The sequence below is a fragment of the Pongo pygmaeus genome, chromosome 20 (assembly GCF_028885625.2).
Source record: "Pongo pygmaeus isolate AG05252 chromosome 20, NHGRI_mPonPyg2-v2.0_pri, whole genome shotgun sequence".
In the NCBI taxonomy this organism is placed as follows: Eukaryota; Metazoa; Chordata; class Mammalia; order Primates; family Hominidae; genus Pongo; species Pongo pygmaeus.
The window spans coordinates 54,672,643-54,689,136 of NC_072393.2; the positions used below are offsets into that span (position 1 = coordinate 54,672,643).

The 16,494-nt window shown below is 52.6% G+C and overlaps 1 protein-coding gene across 1 annotated transcript in view; it reads left to right on the forward strand.

Annotated features, from left to right (window-relative positions):
• Positions 1 to 4,230: 4,230 nt before the first annotated feature.
• SULT2B1 (sulfotransferase family 2B member 1) overlaps positions 4,231 to 16,494 on the forward strand; it is a 50,358-nt gene continuing 38,094 nt past the window's right edge. The window contains exon 1 of the mRNA XM_054464396.2: positions 4,231 to 4,406. Coding sequence (XP_054320371.1) covers positions 4,336 to 4,406 — 71 coding nt within the window. The 5' untranslated portion in view covers positions 4,231 to 4,335. The remainder of the gene's footprint in view (positions 4,407 to 16,494) is intronic.

A 16,494-nucleotide genomic window follows, 5' to 3' on the forward strand; every position in this document is an offset into this window, starting at 1 on the left:
TACTTACATGTCTTGTTTGTGGACACAATACCAGAGACTGACCCAGAGGAGGTCTCTTCAGATATTAGTTGGAGAAATAGACTATTGGATGCCTGGATGAATGGATGAGTGGATGCATGGATGCATGGATGGATGGATGGATGGATGGATGGATGGATGGATGGATGGATGGGTAGATGGTTGGATGGATGGATGAATGGATGGAGGATGTATAGATGGCTGGTTGAATGGATACCTGGCTGAGTGGATGAATAGGGGGATGGATTGATGGATAGAGGATGGTTGAGTAGATGCTTGGATGGATGAATGGATAGACAGTGATGAATGGATGACAGGATGGATGGATGGATGGATGGATAGATGAAGGAATGGTTGGGTGATGGATGAATAAATGGCTGAATGAATGGAGGATGGATGGACAGATGGATGGTTGGATGGTTGGGTGGCTAGATGAATGGATGGAAAATGGATGGATGGTTGAGTAGATGGTTAGATGGATGAATGGGTGGATGGATGATGAATGGATGAAGAGGTGGATGGTTTGATGGCTGATGAATGGATGGAGGGATGGATGGTTGGATGGGTGGATAGATAGATGTTGGATGGGTGGATAGATGGATGTTGGATGGGTGGATAGATTGGATGTTGAATGGATGATTGGTTGGGTGGCTGGATGAATGGTTGGGTGGATGATCGGGTGGATGGATGATGGATGAATAGAGGGACAGGTGGATGCATAGATAGAGGGATGAACAGCTGGAGGGATAAATAGGTGTATAATCCTTGCTCCTCTCACTACCCATGACCAAGTGGCTCTGGGTTTTCCACTTGCATTTTCCCACTCTCTTCATCCTTTTTTTTTTTTTTTTTTAATTGAGACTGAGTCTTGCTCTGTCGCCCAGGCTGGAGCACAGTGGCACAATCTCGGCTCACTGCAAACTCCACCTCCTGGGTTCAAGCAATTCTTTGCCTCCGCCTCCTGAGGAGCTGAGATTACAGGCACACACCACCACTCCCAGCTAATTTTTGTATTTTTAGTAGAGACGGGGTTTTACCATGTTGGCCAGGCTGGTCTTGAACTCCTGACCTCGTGATCCACCCGCCTGGGCCTCCCAAAGTGCAGGGGTTACAGGCATGAGCCACCAAGCCCAGCCCACTCCTTCATCCTTCTAGTCTCATCCTTGTCTCCCAGATGTCCAAGCCCCTCAGATTCATTTCTGGGGGTTGATGGTCTCCACTAGTATCCCTGCACTCCCACGATTGGCTAAAATGTCACTCTGGTGTCTTCTGGTTCCTCCTTGCCACCTCTGTAGGAGTCTGGACCCCTCGCCTTCCAGAATCAGGCTTTTGCATCTCCTCAGCTCTCTCCTCATTTTCCACAGAGATTCAACGGACTTCCCCTTGCACCACCATGACCTTCACTCATTCCATCACGTCTTCCCGTGACGATTCCTTCATTCCATCAACAGGCACTTATTGAGCATTTACTGTATTCCAGGCTCTTCCCTTGGGAAACAACTGCAGATTTGACATAGAACAAGCCCTTCTTTCATGGGGTTGACAGTCTCGTGGGGAGATAGATGGTAAACAAGACAAAGAAGCGAAACATTTAGGAGGTCAGATGGTGAGGAGTGCTATGGGAAAAAGTAAAACAGGAAAGAGGAATGGAGAAGTTGGTGGACGAGCCTGGGGGAGGTGACACTGGGCAGACTTGGACCATGGGAGCCCACGAAGCTCGCAGGTATCGGGAACATGCGGGAATAGCAAGGGCAAAGGCCCTGCAGTAGGAGCCTCCGCTGGGTCTTAGGCCTCCTAGTTTGGCCAATTTCTTTCCATTGCCCACTCAGGCACAACCTCAGGCCCTACTGCTGCCTTCCCTGACCTTCCTGTGCCCCAGGGCTACCTCCCTGCCCGCCTGTGAGTTTCCCTCTCAGGATCCCTAAGGACCTGGGCATTCCCTTCCCCAGACTCTCCCTACCTCCCTGCCCCAGCAGCACCCAGAGCCAGGGACAAAGGGTCATGGAATAGAAAACAAAGGTGAAGACAGCCCAGCCGGAGGCCAGGTGGGGTGTCATGGTTCAGTCTCCCACCTCCGACATCAGAGGGGTTCACTCAGCCTCAGAGGGGGGTGCCTGTCCCTCTCACCCTTCCACCCGCCCTGCAAGAGAGCCCTTTTCACAGCAGGGAACATCAAGGCTTAACACTGAAAGTACCAAGGCAGAATATTGAGGATGTGGACTTGGTAGTGGCTGGGGGCAGGGGCGGGTGCTCCCACAGCTCAGCCTCCTGGAGACCGGTCTTGGGGTGGTGAACTGAGAGATGGGATACCCCAGAACCCTCCTCTTCTGCTCACCCTCACAGTGAAGGCGGGCAGTGCTGTGTGCCCTGGGGGAAGCCACATTACCTCTCTGGGCCCCCTTTCTGCATCTGTTAGGTGAGTCTGCCGTCTTCCATTCCCCTCACCTATGCAACAATAATTGGTCAGTATATACAATTTTATTTGTTTTGGCTTTTTTTTTTTTTCTTTTTCTTTTTGAGATGGAGTTTCACTCTTGTTGCCCAGGCTGGAGTGCAACGGCACGATCTTGGCTCACTGCAACCTCTGCCTCCAGGGTTCAAGTGATTCTCCTGCCTCAGCTTCCCGAATAGCCGGGATTACAGGCACCTGCCACCATGCCCAGCTAACTTTTTGTATTTTTAGTAGAGCTGGGGTTTCACTATGTTGGCCAGGCTGGTCTCGAACTCCTGACCTCAGGCGATCCACCCGCCTTGGCCTCCCACAGTGCTGGGATTACAGGCGTGAGCCATTGCGCAAGCTTGCTTTTGGCTTTTTTTTTTTTTTTTTTTTTTTTTTGAGATGGAGTCTCTCTCTGTCGCCCAGGCTGCAGTGCAGTGACGTGATCTCAGCTAACTGCAACCTCCACCTCCCAGGTTCAAGCGATTCTCGTGTCTTAGCCTCCCAAGTAGCTGGGATTACAGGCACCTGCCACCACTGGTGGGGAGACTGGCTTCATGGCCAGACTCCAGGACTCTGAGGGGTCAGGGACCAACAGCTGGGGAGGGCCAGGGTTTGGGGTGGGGGCAGAAGAGAAGAGAACATTGTCTATCCTGAGCCCACTGTGTACCAGATCCTCCACCAGCAGCTGAGAGTGTCTCCCTCAGTCCTCACAACAGCCCGATGGGTGCCATTCACAGATAGCGAATCTAAGGCAAGATGAGCCTATGAGCCTGGTTCCAGGCTCCACAGCTGGGAGGCACTGGAGCTGGGATTTGAACCAGGGCTCTGACCTTCAAACTCTCACGCCCAACCATATCTGGCAGTTGTCTCTCATATCTGTGTCTCTCCCTGTCCCTGACCTTTCTATGTATCTCTGTCTCCACCTCTGTATATCGCTGTTGGGTCTCTCAGGGTCTCTGGCCCCTGTGTGTCTCTGTCTCCTCTGGGTCTCTGTGTGTCTCTGTCTCCGCCTCTGTATATCGCTGTTGGGTCTCTGACCCCTGTGTGTGTCTGTCTCCTCTGGGTCTCTGTGTGTCTCTGTCTCCGCCTCTGTATATCGCTGTTGGGTCTCTGACCCCTGTGTGTCTCTGTCTCCTCTGGGTCTCTGTGTGTCTCTGTCTCCGCCCTCTGTGTATCTCTGTTGCATCTCTCAAGGTCTCTGGCCCCTGTGCATCTCAGTCCCCTCTTGGTCTCTGTCTCCCATGCCCTGTCTCCCTGGCTCCTGCCCTGCCTGTGCTGCTGTGGTCCTGGCTGTGCCTGTGTCCCTGTGTCTGTTTCCAGGGTGCCCCTTAAGCGTCAGCCTGTGAGGGCGAGTTTCTGTCTGCCCCATCCCCAGCGGTGGCCTAGTGCTTGGAACAGCGCCTGGCAGGCAGGAGATGCTCAGTAAATATTTCTCAAATGAATAAAGGAATGAATGAGTGAGTGAATGAATGAATGAACTCGCTGAGATGGGTGAGATCAGTGCCATTTCCCAAATGAGCAACGTGGGCTCCAGGTGGGTGCCCACAGGCCCAGAACTGCCAGCCAGGAAGGTTCTGGCATGGGCTTGGCACTGACCCCCTGGACTCTGCCCCCAGCTGAGCACCAGACGCCAGGACATGCCCATCACTGCTCCTCCCCGCCCTCAGAGCAGGGTGGCTCCCTCTGGCCTCTCCCCGCTGTTGGAGGCGTGGGTAGCAGCTGGGAGAACCGGCTGGGTGCTGCCCCTCCCCTTGGGCCGGGCACGGAGTAGGCACCTGGCGGGCTCCCCAGGTGGCAGACGCTGTCGCTGCGCACACCTGGCCTCTGTGCCGCCTGCTCCCTGCTCGTCCTCCCCTCCCCACCCTCGCCCACCTGCCATGGACGGGTCCGCCGAGCCCCAGATCCCGGGCTTGTGGGACACCTATGAAGATGACATCTCGGAAATCAGGTGAGGCCCAGACCTGGGCAGGAGCCAGGAGATCCCAGGGAGGAGGTGGCTGTTTGGGGGAGCCGGGGGCTGTGGCAAGGGTGGCCTCCAGCCTCCCGCAGCCGCAGGCCTGGCCCAGACTTAGCTGGAGGGGCTGGGCTGGGCTGGGGCATCCAGGGTGGTGTATAGGTCCCTCCTGAGAAGGGAGTGAGGACCCGACCATGCTGAGTCACCACTGGGGATGCCTGGGGTGTCCCTGTCCCTCTCCGGGCCTCAGTTTTTCTGTCTGTCAAAGGGGCCCACAAGCCCTGTGTCTCCCTGATAGAGGAGTGGAAGAGAGCAGGCAGCTTGGTGCATAGTAGTTACTCAGGAAACACAATAGCCTGTAGTACCCAGGACACCCCATGCAAGCTCTGAAATAACGGGGGTGCTTGGGGGTGAAATGGGAGAGACTGGGATGCTGCTGAAACCTCCAGAGGGAGAAGCTGTGTTCTAGGGCGCTTGGGGTGGAGAGGGCAGGCTCTGGACTCTTCAGGTCTCCTAAGAGTGGTTAGGGCAGAGCACTGCCCACCTCCACGAGCTCAGCGTGACTCCCTGTTCCTGGGGATGAGTCAGACACTTTGATAGTACCTGCTTTCCAGATGGGGAAACTGAGGCTGGGAGGGAACGGGACATGACCGCAATTTGCAGCTAGAAGCAAATCTGACCCCGGTCTGTCTCACCCCAGAGCCTGTGGTTTCTTCTGCTCCTCACAGCCTTGGTGATGTCCCCTTTACACCCCTCCCCGTGGATCCATTTTTTAGGTGAGCGTACAGAGGCCCAGAGAGGGCAGGCAGCCTGCCCCAGATCACACAGCAAACTGCTGAGACAATCTCCAACCCCTCGTATCTTGCACTCTTGCCAAGTGAGACCTTCCTGGCAGCCTGGGCCCCTCCAGCCACCGTAGGCTGTGAGAAGGGGAACAACCAAGACCTGTTCTCAGCCCAGTTGCCTCATTCCTTTCTTATTTTATTTTTTTTGAAATGGAGTTTCGCTCTTGTTGCCCAGGCTGGAGTGCAATGGCACGATATCAGCTCACTGCAGCATCCGCCTCCCGGGTTCAAGTGATTCCCCAGCCTCAGCTTCCCAAGTAACTGGGATTACAGGAGCCCGCCACCATGCCTGGCTAATTTTATTTTTGTATTTTTAGTAGAGAAAAGGTTTCGCCATGTTGGCCAGGCTGTTCTTGAACTCCTTGCCTCAGGTGATCCACCTGCCTAGCCTCCCAAAGTGCTGGGATTACAGGCGTGGGCCACCAGGCCTGGCCGCCTCATTTCATTCCACTGTTTTAGGCCCTCCCCTCCCCTCCCTCAGCCAGAAGCTGGGGCATGAAGAGGCCTTCCTGGGTGCCTGGGACTCCAGAGACAGGAGCAGTTCAATCCTGATTGCTGTGTGACCTAGACAAGCTTCCTGGTGTCTCTGGGCCTCCTGGGCTGAGAGCGGTGACCAGGCTGGCCCAGTTCTGCTTGAGGGAGGCCCCAGCATTCTCTACTCAACATTGTCTAATCCAGGCCTTCTGGGTTCTGCAATTCTTCCCTCCAGAGATAAACAGATAAGCCAGCTCACCCCCAGGGTTCCCGCCTCTGGGAAGGCCTCACCCCCACCCCAGCCAGGCTCCTGGGAGCCTTTTTTATCTCTGCAACGGCCCTGCCAGCTGGTCATAAAACGCCCTGAGTGACCTCGCTAAGTGGGTGACCTTGGTTCAGTCATTGACCCTCTGAGAAGCTCAGTTTCGTCATCGTGGGAAATAGCCCTCCCCTGCAAGACTCCTCCAGCCCTGAATGGCTGCAGCGCCCTGGGGGGTGCCCTTAGGACCTCAAACTTCTAGGCACTTCTGGAATCCCCTAGGCCTGGAAACATGCCTCTCCCCAGCGAGCCCGCTGGAGCATCCCCCTGGGGCCCGCTTCCTTCTGGATGTCCCCCTCCCAGGCTCCCTCAGATTCGCCACAAACCCCCCCCAAATTCGCACCTCCTCCTGGGTTGCCCATCTCAGGGACGCCCCTCCCCATCATTGGCTGAGATCCACAGGGCTTCTCCTGGCCCCGACTTCTCCCTCTGCTCGCCCCCAGCCTGTCAGTCCCCAACCCCCACCCCTGTCCCCTGACTGTCTGCCCTGGTTCTTCCTCTCAGTTGCCACAGCCCCAGCTCAGGCCTCCTCATCTCCCCGCAACCCCACCACTCCAGCCTTGGCTGTCCCAGGCTGCTCCTCCCCTCCTCCCAGCCACCCAGTGAATTCCTCAGCGCCCAGCCCTCACCCACCCCGCCCCCCCAGCCTCCTCACCTACATTCCAGCTACTCTACTACTTTTTTTTTTTTTTTTGAGACTGAATCCGGCTCTGTCACCCAGGCTGGAGTGCAGTGGCACGATTTCGGCTCACTGCAACCTCCGCCTCCTAGGTTCAGGTATATTACCTCATCTAATCCTCACAGCCACCTGAGATGAACCCACTTTGACTACTGTCATCGTGTGTCAGAGATGAGGCCCAGAGAGGTTGAGTGACTTGCCTAGGGTCACACAGCTGCCAAGCAGGGCACAGCCAGGATTTAAACCAGGGAAGCCTGACTGTTATCACGCCCTGGACATGAAATTTAGGGATGATGAGCAAGACCAGGAAGGAGCGAGATCCAGGAGGTAAACTCAGCCCAGATGGGAGGCGAAGCGGGTACTCTGAGGTTCTAGCCTCCTGAGTAGCTGGGATGACAGGCACGTGCCACTGTGCCCAGTTAATATTATTACTATTATTTTTTTGAGACGGAGTCTCGCTCTGTCACCCAGGCTGGAGTGCAGTGGCACAATCTCGGCTCACTGCAACCTTGGCCTCCCAGGTTCAAGCGATTCTCCTGCTTCAGCCTCCCAAGTAGCTGGGATTACAGGCACCCGCCACCATGCCTGGCTAATTTTTATATTTTTAGTTGAGACAGGATTTCACCATGTTGGCCAGGCTGGTCTCGAACTCCTGACCTCAGGTGATCCACCCGCCTTGGTCTCCCAAAGTGCAGGGATTACAGGCGTGAGCCACCGCGCCCGGCCTATCTACTCTATTACTTGGAATTCCCTGGCCACGCTTGTTCCCTGCCACAGTGCCTTTGCTTATCTGGCTCCTTCCATAGGGATCCCAGAGACATCTTTTCTCTCTCTCTCTTTTGTTTGAGACAGAGCCTCGCTCTGTGGCTCACACTGGAGTGCAGTGGCACAATCTCGGCTCACTGCAATTTCTGCCTTCTAGGTTCAAGTGATTCTCTTGCCTCAGCCTCCAGAGTAGCTGAGATTACAGGCATGCGCCACCACACCCAGCTAATTTTTTTTTTTTTTTTTTTTTTTTTTGGAGATGGCGTCTTCCTCTGTCACCCAGGCTGGAGTGCAGTGATGCGAACTTGGCTCATTGCAACCTCCGCCTCCCAGGTTCAAGCGATTCTTCTGCCTCAGCCTCCTGAGTAGCTGGGATTACAGGCACACTCTATCATGCCCGGCTAATTTTTTGTATTTTAGTGGAAACGGGGTTTCACCCTGTTGGCCAGGCTGGTCTCGAACTCCTGACCTCAGGTGATCCGCCCACCTTGGCCTCCCAAATTGCTGGGATTACAGGTGTAAGCCACCGCGCCCAGCCTAATTTTTGTATCTTTAGTAGAGAAAGGGTTTCACCAATTTCGGGCCTTTGCACGCACCAGCGCAGTGTCCTTTGCCTGGGCTGACCTCTGCCCTCTTTCCTTTCTTTGCCAAACTTCTCAGGCGTTAAGATTCAACACAGGCAATTGAGGATTTTTGGCCAGGGGAATGAGATAATGCAGGCAGACACCCACTCCAGGTCCCAGGTCCCTGATCACACTGGTCTAGCTTCAAATCTGCCCTGTGGCACCAAAATATTGGCCTGTTCGTGGATAGGAAATGAATGTAGGAAATTTGTGAAAAGGATGTCAAGAATGAATGAATGAATGGAGGTTCCATTAAGCAACCTCTGAGCCGGAGCTTCCAGGATAAGTCAGGGTTAGCAGACAGGGAGAAGCGGCAGGGAGTGCTGGGAAAGGGAATGGTTGGAGCACAGGGACAGAGGTGGCTTCAGGAGAGTAAGGGGCAGCTGGGTCAGAAGAGGGCCAGCTGCAGTGGAAACTCCCCGTGGTGGGCCATCCTGCAGCAGACCTGACTGGCTCTCAAATGGTTCGTTGTTTAAGCACCCCCAGGGAGAGAAACTACTGTTTTCAGAATACACGCATATGTGATTTAAAAAAAAAAAAAAAAAGTTGCCAGCTCAGTGGCTCACACCTGTAATCCCAGCACTTTGGGAGGCCGAGGCAGGTGGATCACTTGAGGTCAGGAATTTGAGACCAGCCTGGCCAACATGGTGACACCCTGTCTCTACTAAAAATTAAAAAATTAGCCAGAGTCGTGCCACACACCTGTAATCCCAGCTACTCAGGATGCTATGGCAGGAGAATCGCTTGAACCCAGGAGGCGGAGGTTGCAGTCACCTGAGATCGTGCCACTGCACTCCAGCCTGGACAACAGAGCAAGACTCTGTCTCAAAAAAAAAAAAAAAAAAAAAAAAAAGTTATCCTGGGCCAGGCATGGTGGCTCCTGTCCATAATCCCAGCACTTTGGGATGCCAAGGCGGGAGTATCATTTGAGGCCAGGAGTTCAAGAACAGCCTGGACAACACAGCAAGACCCCTGTCTCTAAAAAAATAAAATAAAAACCAAACAAGGAATTGACCAGAATTTAATTCAGGATAGCAGCTCAAGGGACAGGTAGATGCCACAGGGAGGGTCCCAGAGATATCAGCAAGATGCATTGTTCAGAATGTTCTAGTTTATGGGGTTCGTTATGAATTATGCTTTAGAAATTTAATATGTGAGATCGGGCTCCGTGGCTCATGCCTGTAATCCCAGCACTTTGGGAGGCTGAAGTGGGTGGATCACTTGAGGTCAGGAGTTCAAGACCAGCCTGGCCAACATGGTGAAACCCCGTCTCTACTAAAAATACAAAAATTTGCCAGGCGTGGTGGCACCTGCCTGTAGTCCCAGCTACTCGAGAGGCTGAGGCAGGAGAGTTGCTTGAACCCGGGAGGCGGAGGTTGCATTGAGCTGAGATCACATACTGCACGCCAGCTTGGGTGACAAGATTGAAACTCCGTCTCAAAAAAAAAAAAAAAAAGAAATTTAATTTGTGTTCCATGTGGTCTTGTATGTAAAAAGGACTAAAAAGGATAATAAAGGCTAAATTAAAATCGTAAGAGGCTGGGCGCGGTGGCTCACGCCTGTAATCCCAGAACTTTGGGAGGCTGAGGTGGGCAGATCACCTGAGGTCGATAGTTCGAGACCAGGCTGACCAACATGGAGAAACCCCGTCTCTACTAAAAATAGAAAAAAATCAGCCGGGCATGGTGGCGCATGCCTATAATCCCAGCTACTCGGGAGGTTGAGGCAGGAGAATCGCTTGAACCCAGGAGGCGGAGGTTGTGGTGAGTCGAGATCGTGTCATTACACTCCAGCCTGGGCAACAAGAGTGAAACTCTGTCTCAAAAAATAATTAAAATTAAAAAAATAAAATCGTAAGAGGAAAACATTTGGCACAGGCGGTAGGCAGGATGGGCTGCTGACCCAGTAGGCTGACAAGCCCAGGATGTTATAATCCCTGTAACATCCTTGAAGTTGTTCTCAACCTGTTGAGTGCTGTCTATGTTACCTCATCTAATCCTTACAGCCGTCTGAGATTAACCCACTTTAACTACTATCATCCCCTGTAAGAGGTGAGGCCCAGAGAGGTTGAGTGACTTGCCCAGGGTCACACAGCTGCCAAGCAGGGCGTAGCCAAGATTTGAACCAGGGAAGCCTGACTGTATCACGCCCTGGATGGGGAACTTGGGGATGAGCAAGACCCGGAAGGAGCGAGATCCGGGAGGGAGACTCTGCCCAGACAGGAGGCGTAGCGGGCGCTCTGCGGTTCCAGGCATTTCCTTGCAATCCCTGCGTGCTGGGCTACGGAGAGTGTCAAGGCCAGAGAAGCCACGCCGGCCTTTGGACCTGGGGCTCCTCGGGTAGCCAAGGAGAGCTGCGATGGCCGCTCCCCGCCTCCCTCTGATCTCGGGAGTCCCTGGCGCCGGCACCTTCTGATCTCTGCCTCTTATTGGCGGGGAGGGCAGGGCGAGGAGGGGCCAGCTCTGGTTTTACAACCCTGGCCCCGCCTTCCTTAGGGAGGGCTGAGCCACATGAATGATTTTATTGCCAAAGCCCTGCCAGTCATGAGGCTGCTTTTTCTTTTTTCTTTTTTTTTTTTTGAGACAGAGTTTCACTCTGGTTGCCCAGGCTGGAGTGCAGTGGCGCCATCTCAGCTGACTGCAACCACCGCCTCCCGGGTTCAAGCGATTCTCCTGCCTCAGCCTCCTTAGTAGCTGGGACTACAGGCGTGCGCCACCACGCCTGGCTAAATTTTTTTATTTTTAGTAGGGACGGGGTTTCACCATATAGGTCAGGCTGGTCTCGAACTCCTGACCTCGGGTGATCCACCCACCTCGTCCTCCCAAAGTGCTGGGATTACAGGTGTGAGCCACCGCGCCTGGCTAAATTTTTTTATTTTTAGTAGGGACGGGGTTTCACCATATAGGTCAGGCTGGTCTCGAACTCCTGACCTCGGGTGATCCACCCACCTCGTCCTCCCAAAGTGCTGGGATTACAGGTGTGAGCCACCGCGCCTGGCCTGAAGCTGCTTTTTCTGAGACAGGGGCTGATCAATAGGTTTCAAACAATTAAGAACTAATAAGGCATTGCCTCCCCGCTGGGTGAGATTTGGACAGGCAGACTAGGGAGAGGGGCTTCGGGGCCAGCATTAGCGGATGCGGGGACTTGGGGAGAAGTGGAAAAAGATGCTCACGGTTCCCTTCCTTCTCCCCTCAGCCCCTGACGAGGGACTCAGCCTTGAGGAGTGAGGGACAGGATGCATTTTCCTTTCCACTCGTTCTTTGGGGTTGGGGGAGGCAGTTGTGCCTGGTGGGCCTGCGCACGGACCGGCAGAGGAAAGGCTGAGAAGTGGGGACATTCAGAGTTCAGAACCCATTTGGTTTTGTTTTTTGTTTTGTTTTGTTTTGGAGACAGAGTCTTGTTCTGTCGCCCAGGCTGGAGAGCAGTGGCGTGATTTTAGCTCACTGCAACCTCCGCCTCCTGGGTTCAAGCGATTCTCCTGCCTCAGCTTTCCAAGTAGCTGGGATTACAGGCTTTGACACCATGCCCAGCTAATTTTTGTATTTTTGATAAAAACAGGGTTTCGCCACACTGGCCAGCTGAGTTCAGGACTCATTTGGAAAGAACTGAGCAGCCCAGTTTGCCACCCAGAGGGTCTGGAGGAGGAACTGTGGGACCCAGTGGGTCGCCCATAACATGGAATAAATGCCAGGCTGAGAAGGGAGACCCTCACCTTGCCCGGAGGCCTGAAGTGGAGGCCCTAAGAGAGGTGTGGCCGGTTACTTACATGGGGATCAGAGCCCCAAGGATCTGGGAAAGTGGGGACCATGACACCGCAGGCAAGAAAGCCTGCAGGGGCCAGGTGCCACAGCTCACGCCTGTAATCCCAACACTTTGGGAGGGCGAGGCGGGAGGATTGCTTGAGGCCAGGAGTTCAAGACCAGCCTGGGCAACATAGCAAACCCTCCTCTCTCTTTAAAAAACAAACAAACAAAAAAAGTTAAAAAAGAAAAGAAGAATGCCCACAGGACGGCAGTCCTGGGTTCGAATGCCACTCCCGTGGCTCAGGAGCTGGGACCCTCCTGGTAGACAGGACTGCCCTCAGGGTTGAGCGTCTGTGAAACGGGCAATGACCAGGGAAGGGCCTGACCCGGGCTCGTGGCTGACTCAGCATTTGGTGGCTGACTCAGCATTTGTGCTGTTTCTCTCTTTCCTCCTTCCCCAGTTCTGAGACCGCTGCTGAGCCAGAAACTTGAATGCTAGGAAGGGAGGGGACGGGTGAGGAATGATAAGAATGATGAGCTTCCTGAGCATCTGCCCTGAGCCAGGCCCTGTGCTGAAGGCCGTGTGGGGATGAGCTCATTGAGTCTTCACAACAGCCCTGTGTGGTCCCAGTGTTATGATGCCCATTTTACAGATGGGAAAACTGAGGTCCCACTCATAACCCTCATGCCAGAGAAAGGAATCCAACAGGGGCTTGGAACTGCAGTCAGAGGCTGCCCCTCAGTGGCCATTTCTTCTCTGGGGGACTTGTCACTCCCTGTGGTTTCCACGACTCTGGCCACCCTCCATAGATATTACCGTGAGCCCATAGGAAAACATTTTCTCGTAGCCACGTTTTTTAAAAAAACAAAAGAAACAAGTGAAATTAATTTTAATCACATATCTAATCTATCTGAAATATCATTTCCACATATAGTCAATTTCAAAAATTGTCAATGAGGCTGGGTGTGGTGGCTCATGCCTATAATCCCAGCACTTTGGGAAGCCAAGACGGGTGGATCCCTTGAGGTCAGGAGTTTGAGACCAGCCTGGCCAACATGGTGAAACCCATATCTCTAGTAAAAATACAGAAACTAGGTCAGCCACGGTGGCTCAAGTCTGTAATCCCAGCACTTTGGGAGGCCAAGATGGGCCTATCATTTGAACCCGGGAGGCAGAGGTTGCAGTGAGCTGAGATCCTGCCATTGCACTCCAGCCTGGGCAACAAGAGCAAAACTCCGTCTCAAAAAAAAAAAAAAAAATTAGCCAGGTGTGGTGGTGGGCGCCTGTAATCCCAGCTACTCGGGACGCTGAGGCAGGAGGATTGTTTGAACCCAGGAGGTGGAGGTTGCAGTGGGGCTGACATCGCACCACTGCACTCCAGCCTGGGAGACAGAGCAAGACCTTGTCTCAAAAAAATAAATTTGGGCCCGGTGCGGTGGCTCACGCCTGTAATCCCAGCATTTTGGAAGGCCGAGACAGGCGGATCACCTGAGGTTGGGAGTTCCAGACCAGCCTGACCAACATGGAGAAACCCTGTCCTACTAAAAATAGAAAAGTGGCCGGTCGTGATGGCACATGCCTGTAATCCCAGCTACTTTGGGAGGCTGAGGCAGGAGACTCGCTTGTACCCGGGAGGCAGAGGTTGCAGTGAGCCGAGATGGTGCCATTGCACTCCAGCCTGGGCAACAAGAGCAAAACACAGTCTCAAAATAAATAAATAAATAGATAGACAAAATACATAAATTAATTAAGATAAAATAAATAAATAATAAAGGTATGCTGGAAGGGAGAGAGAGAGGAGGCGTTTGAGAGAAAGGAGGAGAGGAAAAAGTGAAGAGCCCCAGGCAACAGGCGTCGCGCAGGGTGCGGTTCCGCGGTGTGGTGGAGCATGCGACATTCAGGGAACAAGCCAAACTGGACAGTGAGAACAGAACAACACTGGCAGCCCAGCTACAGCAGGACTCGGACGGGCAGGGCCTGCGGTGAGACTGTCAGGCTTCAAGGGACAGAGCCAGGGACCTGGAACCTAAGGTGTGTTCCCCATCAGGCAGATGTGAGTAAGATGCTCTACATCCCAGAGCCCCACTCCCCTCTTCTCCAAAATGGGCCTTGGCTGGGTGCAGTGGCTCATGCCTGTAATCATAGCACTTTGGGAGGCTGAGGCAGGCGGATCACCTGAGGTCGGGAGTTCAAGACCAGCCTGGTCAACATGGCAAAACCCCATGTCTACTAAAAACACAAAAATTAGCCGGGCTCAGTGCTCACACCTGTAATCCCAGAACTTTGGGAGGCCAAGGCAGGAGGATCACTTGAGGTCAGGAGTTTGAGATCGGTCTGACCAACATGGCGAAACCCTGTCTCTACTAAAAATAGAAAAATTAGGTCAGGTGCAGTGGCTCATGCCTGTAATCCCAACACTTTGGGAGGCTGAGGCAGGCGGATCACCTGAGGTTAGGAGTTCAAGACCAGCCTGGCTAACATGGTGAAACCCCGTTTCTACTAAAAATACAAAAAATTAGCCAGGCGTGGTGGCACGTGCCTGTAATCCCAGCTACTCGGGTGGCTGAGGCAGGAGAATCACTTGAACCCGGGAGGCGGGGGTTACAGTGAGCTGAGATGGCACCATTGCACTCCAGCCTGGGCAACAAGAGCGAAACTCTGTCTCAAAAAAAAAAAAAAAAAAATTAGCAAAGCGTGGTGGTGCACACCTGTAATCCCAGCTACTGGGGAGGCTGAGGCAGGAGAATTGCTTGAACCCTGGGAGGTAGAGGTTGCAGTGAGCTGAGATCACACCATTGCACTGCAGCCTGGGTGAAGGAGTGAGACTCTGTCTCAAAATAAATACATAAATAGAAATAAAAAATCATATGAATGTTTATATAGATTGTTATTATTTTATTATTTATAGATCACAGTTTTACTTGTTTTGAGGATATATACGATATTTATATAGACTTATTTATTTATTTATTTATTATTTGAGACAGAGTCTCACTTCCTCACCCAGTCCAGAGTGAAGTGGCACGATCTCAGCTCGTTGCAACCACTGCCTCCCAGGTTCAAGCAATTCTCTTGCCTCAGCCTCCCAAGTAGCTGGGATTACAGGCATGTACCACCATACCCAGCTAATTTTTGTATTTTTAGTAGAGATGGGGTTTCACCATGTTGGTCAGGCTTGTCTTGAACTCCCAACCTCAAGTGATCCGCCTGCCTCGGCCTCCCAAAGTGCTGGGATTACAGGCGTGAGCCACCATGACCAGCCGATATTTATATAGACTTAAAGTGTGCAGGAATTGGCAAGAAAAAAAAAGTTAAGGGGTAACTTTCCCTATCAGATCTTTTTTTAAAATATAAAATTTTATTAAAATAGATTTTTTGTGGAGACAGGGTCTTGCTATGTTGCCCAAACTGATTTTGAACTCCCGGGCTCAAGCCATTCTCCCGCCTTGGTTTCCCAAAGTGCTAGGATTACAGGGGCCTGAGCCACTACACCCAGCCTCCTATCGGATCTTAAAACCTACTTTACAGCTACTACAATGCAAATCATATGATATCCACTCTGTGACCTAGCAATTCTGTTCCTAGTTATTTGCCCAAGAGAAATGAGAACACCGGTTCCCACAAAGACAGGAACAACTGTGGCAGCTTTGGGAGTAATAGCCTGACCTGGAAACCGCCCAGGTGTCCATTAACAGAGGACTGGATCAACACATTGTGATTTATTTATGCAGTGGAATTCTACTCAGCCGCAAACGGGAACAAGCTCTAATGTACACACAGACACGGAAAATGTCAGAAACATTATGCTAGGCAAAACCAACCAAAACACCAAAGAACCTCTTCTATAAGATGACAGTTCCAGAACATGCCAGATGGGGCTGATGCAATCTGTACGGTGGGGGACGTGGAGGGATGGCCTCTGGGGACAGGGCAGGGACTGATTGAGACAAGATGTAGGCCGGGACACGGGCGCTGTGGCTCACGCTTGTAATCCCAGCACTTTGGGAGGCCGAGGTGGGTGGATCACTTGAGGCCAGGAGTTCAAGACCAGCCTGACCAACATGGCGAAACCGCGTCTCTACTAAAAATACAAAAATTAGCTGGGCATGTTCGCACATGCCTGTAATCCCAGCTACTCGGGAGGCTGAGGCAGGAGAATTGTTTGAACATGGGAGGCAAGGTTGCAGTGAGCCAAGTTGATGCCAAGTTGATGCCATTGAACTCCAGCCTGGGCAACAGAGACTTCCTCTCAAAAAAAAAAAAAAAAAAAAAAAGAAAAGAAGAAGAAGAAGACTGGGCCAAGGTGGGTTGATCACGAAGTCAGGAGATCGAGACCATCCTGGCCAACATGGTGAATCCCCATCTCTACTAAAATACACACAAAAGATGTGCCAGGCGTGGTGGCGGGTGCCTGAAGTCCCAGCTACTTGAGAGGCTGAGGCAGGGGAATCGCTTGAACCCGGGAGGTGGAGGTTGCAGTGATCCGAGATAGCACCACTGCACTCCAGCCTGGCGACAGAGCAAGACTCTGTCTCAAAAAATAAAAATAAAAATAAAAAAGTAGGTCGGGTGCAGTGGCTCACGCCTGTAACCCCAGCACTTTGGGAGGCCGAGGCGGGCGGATCACGAGGTC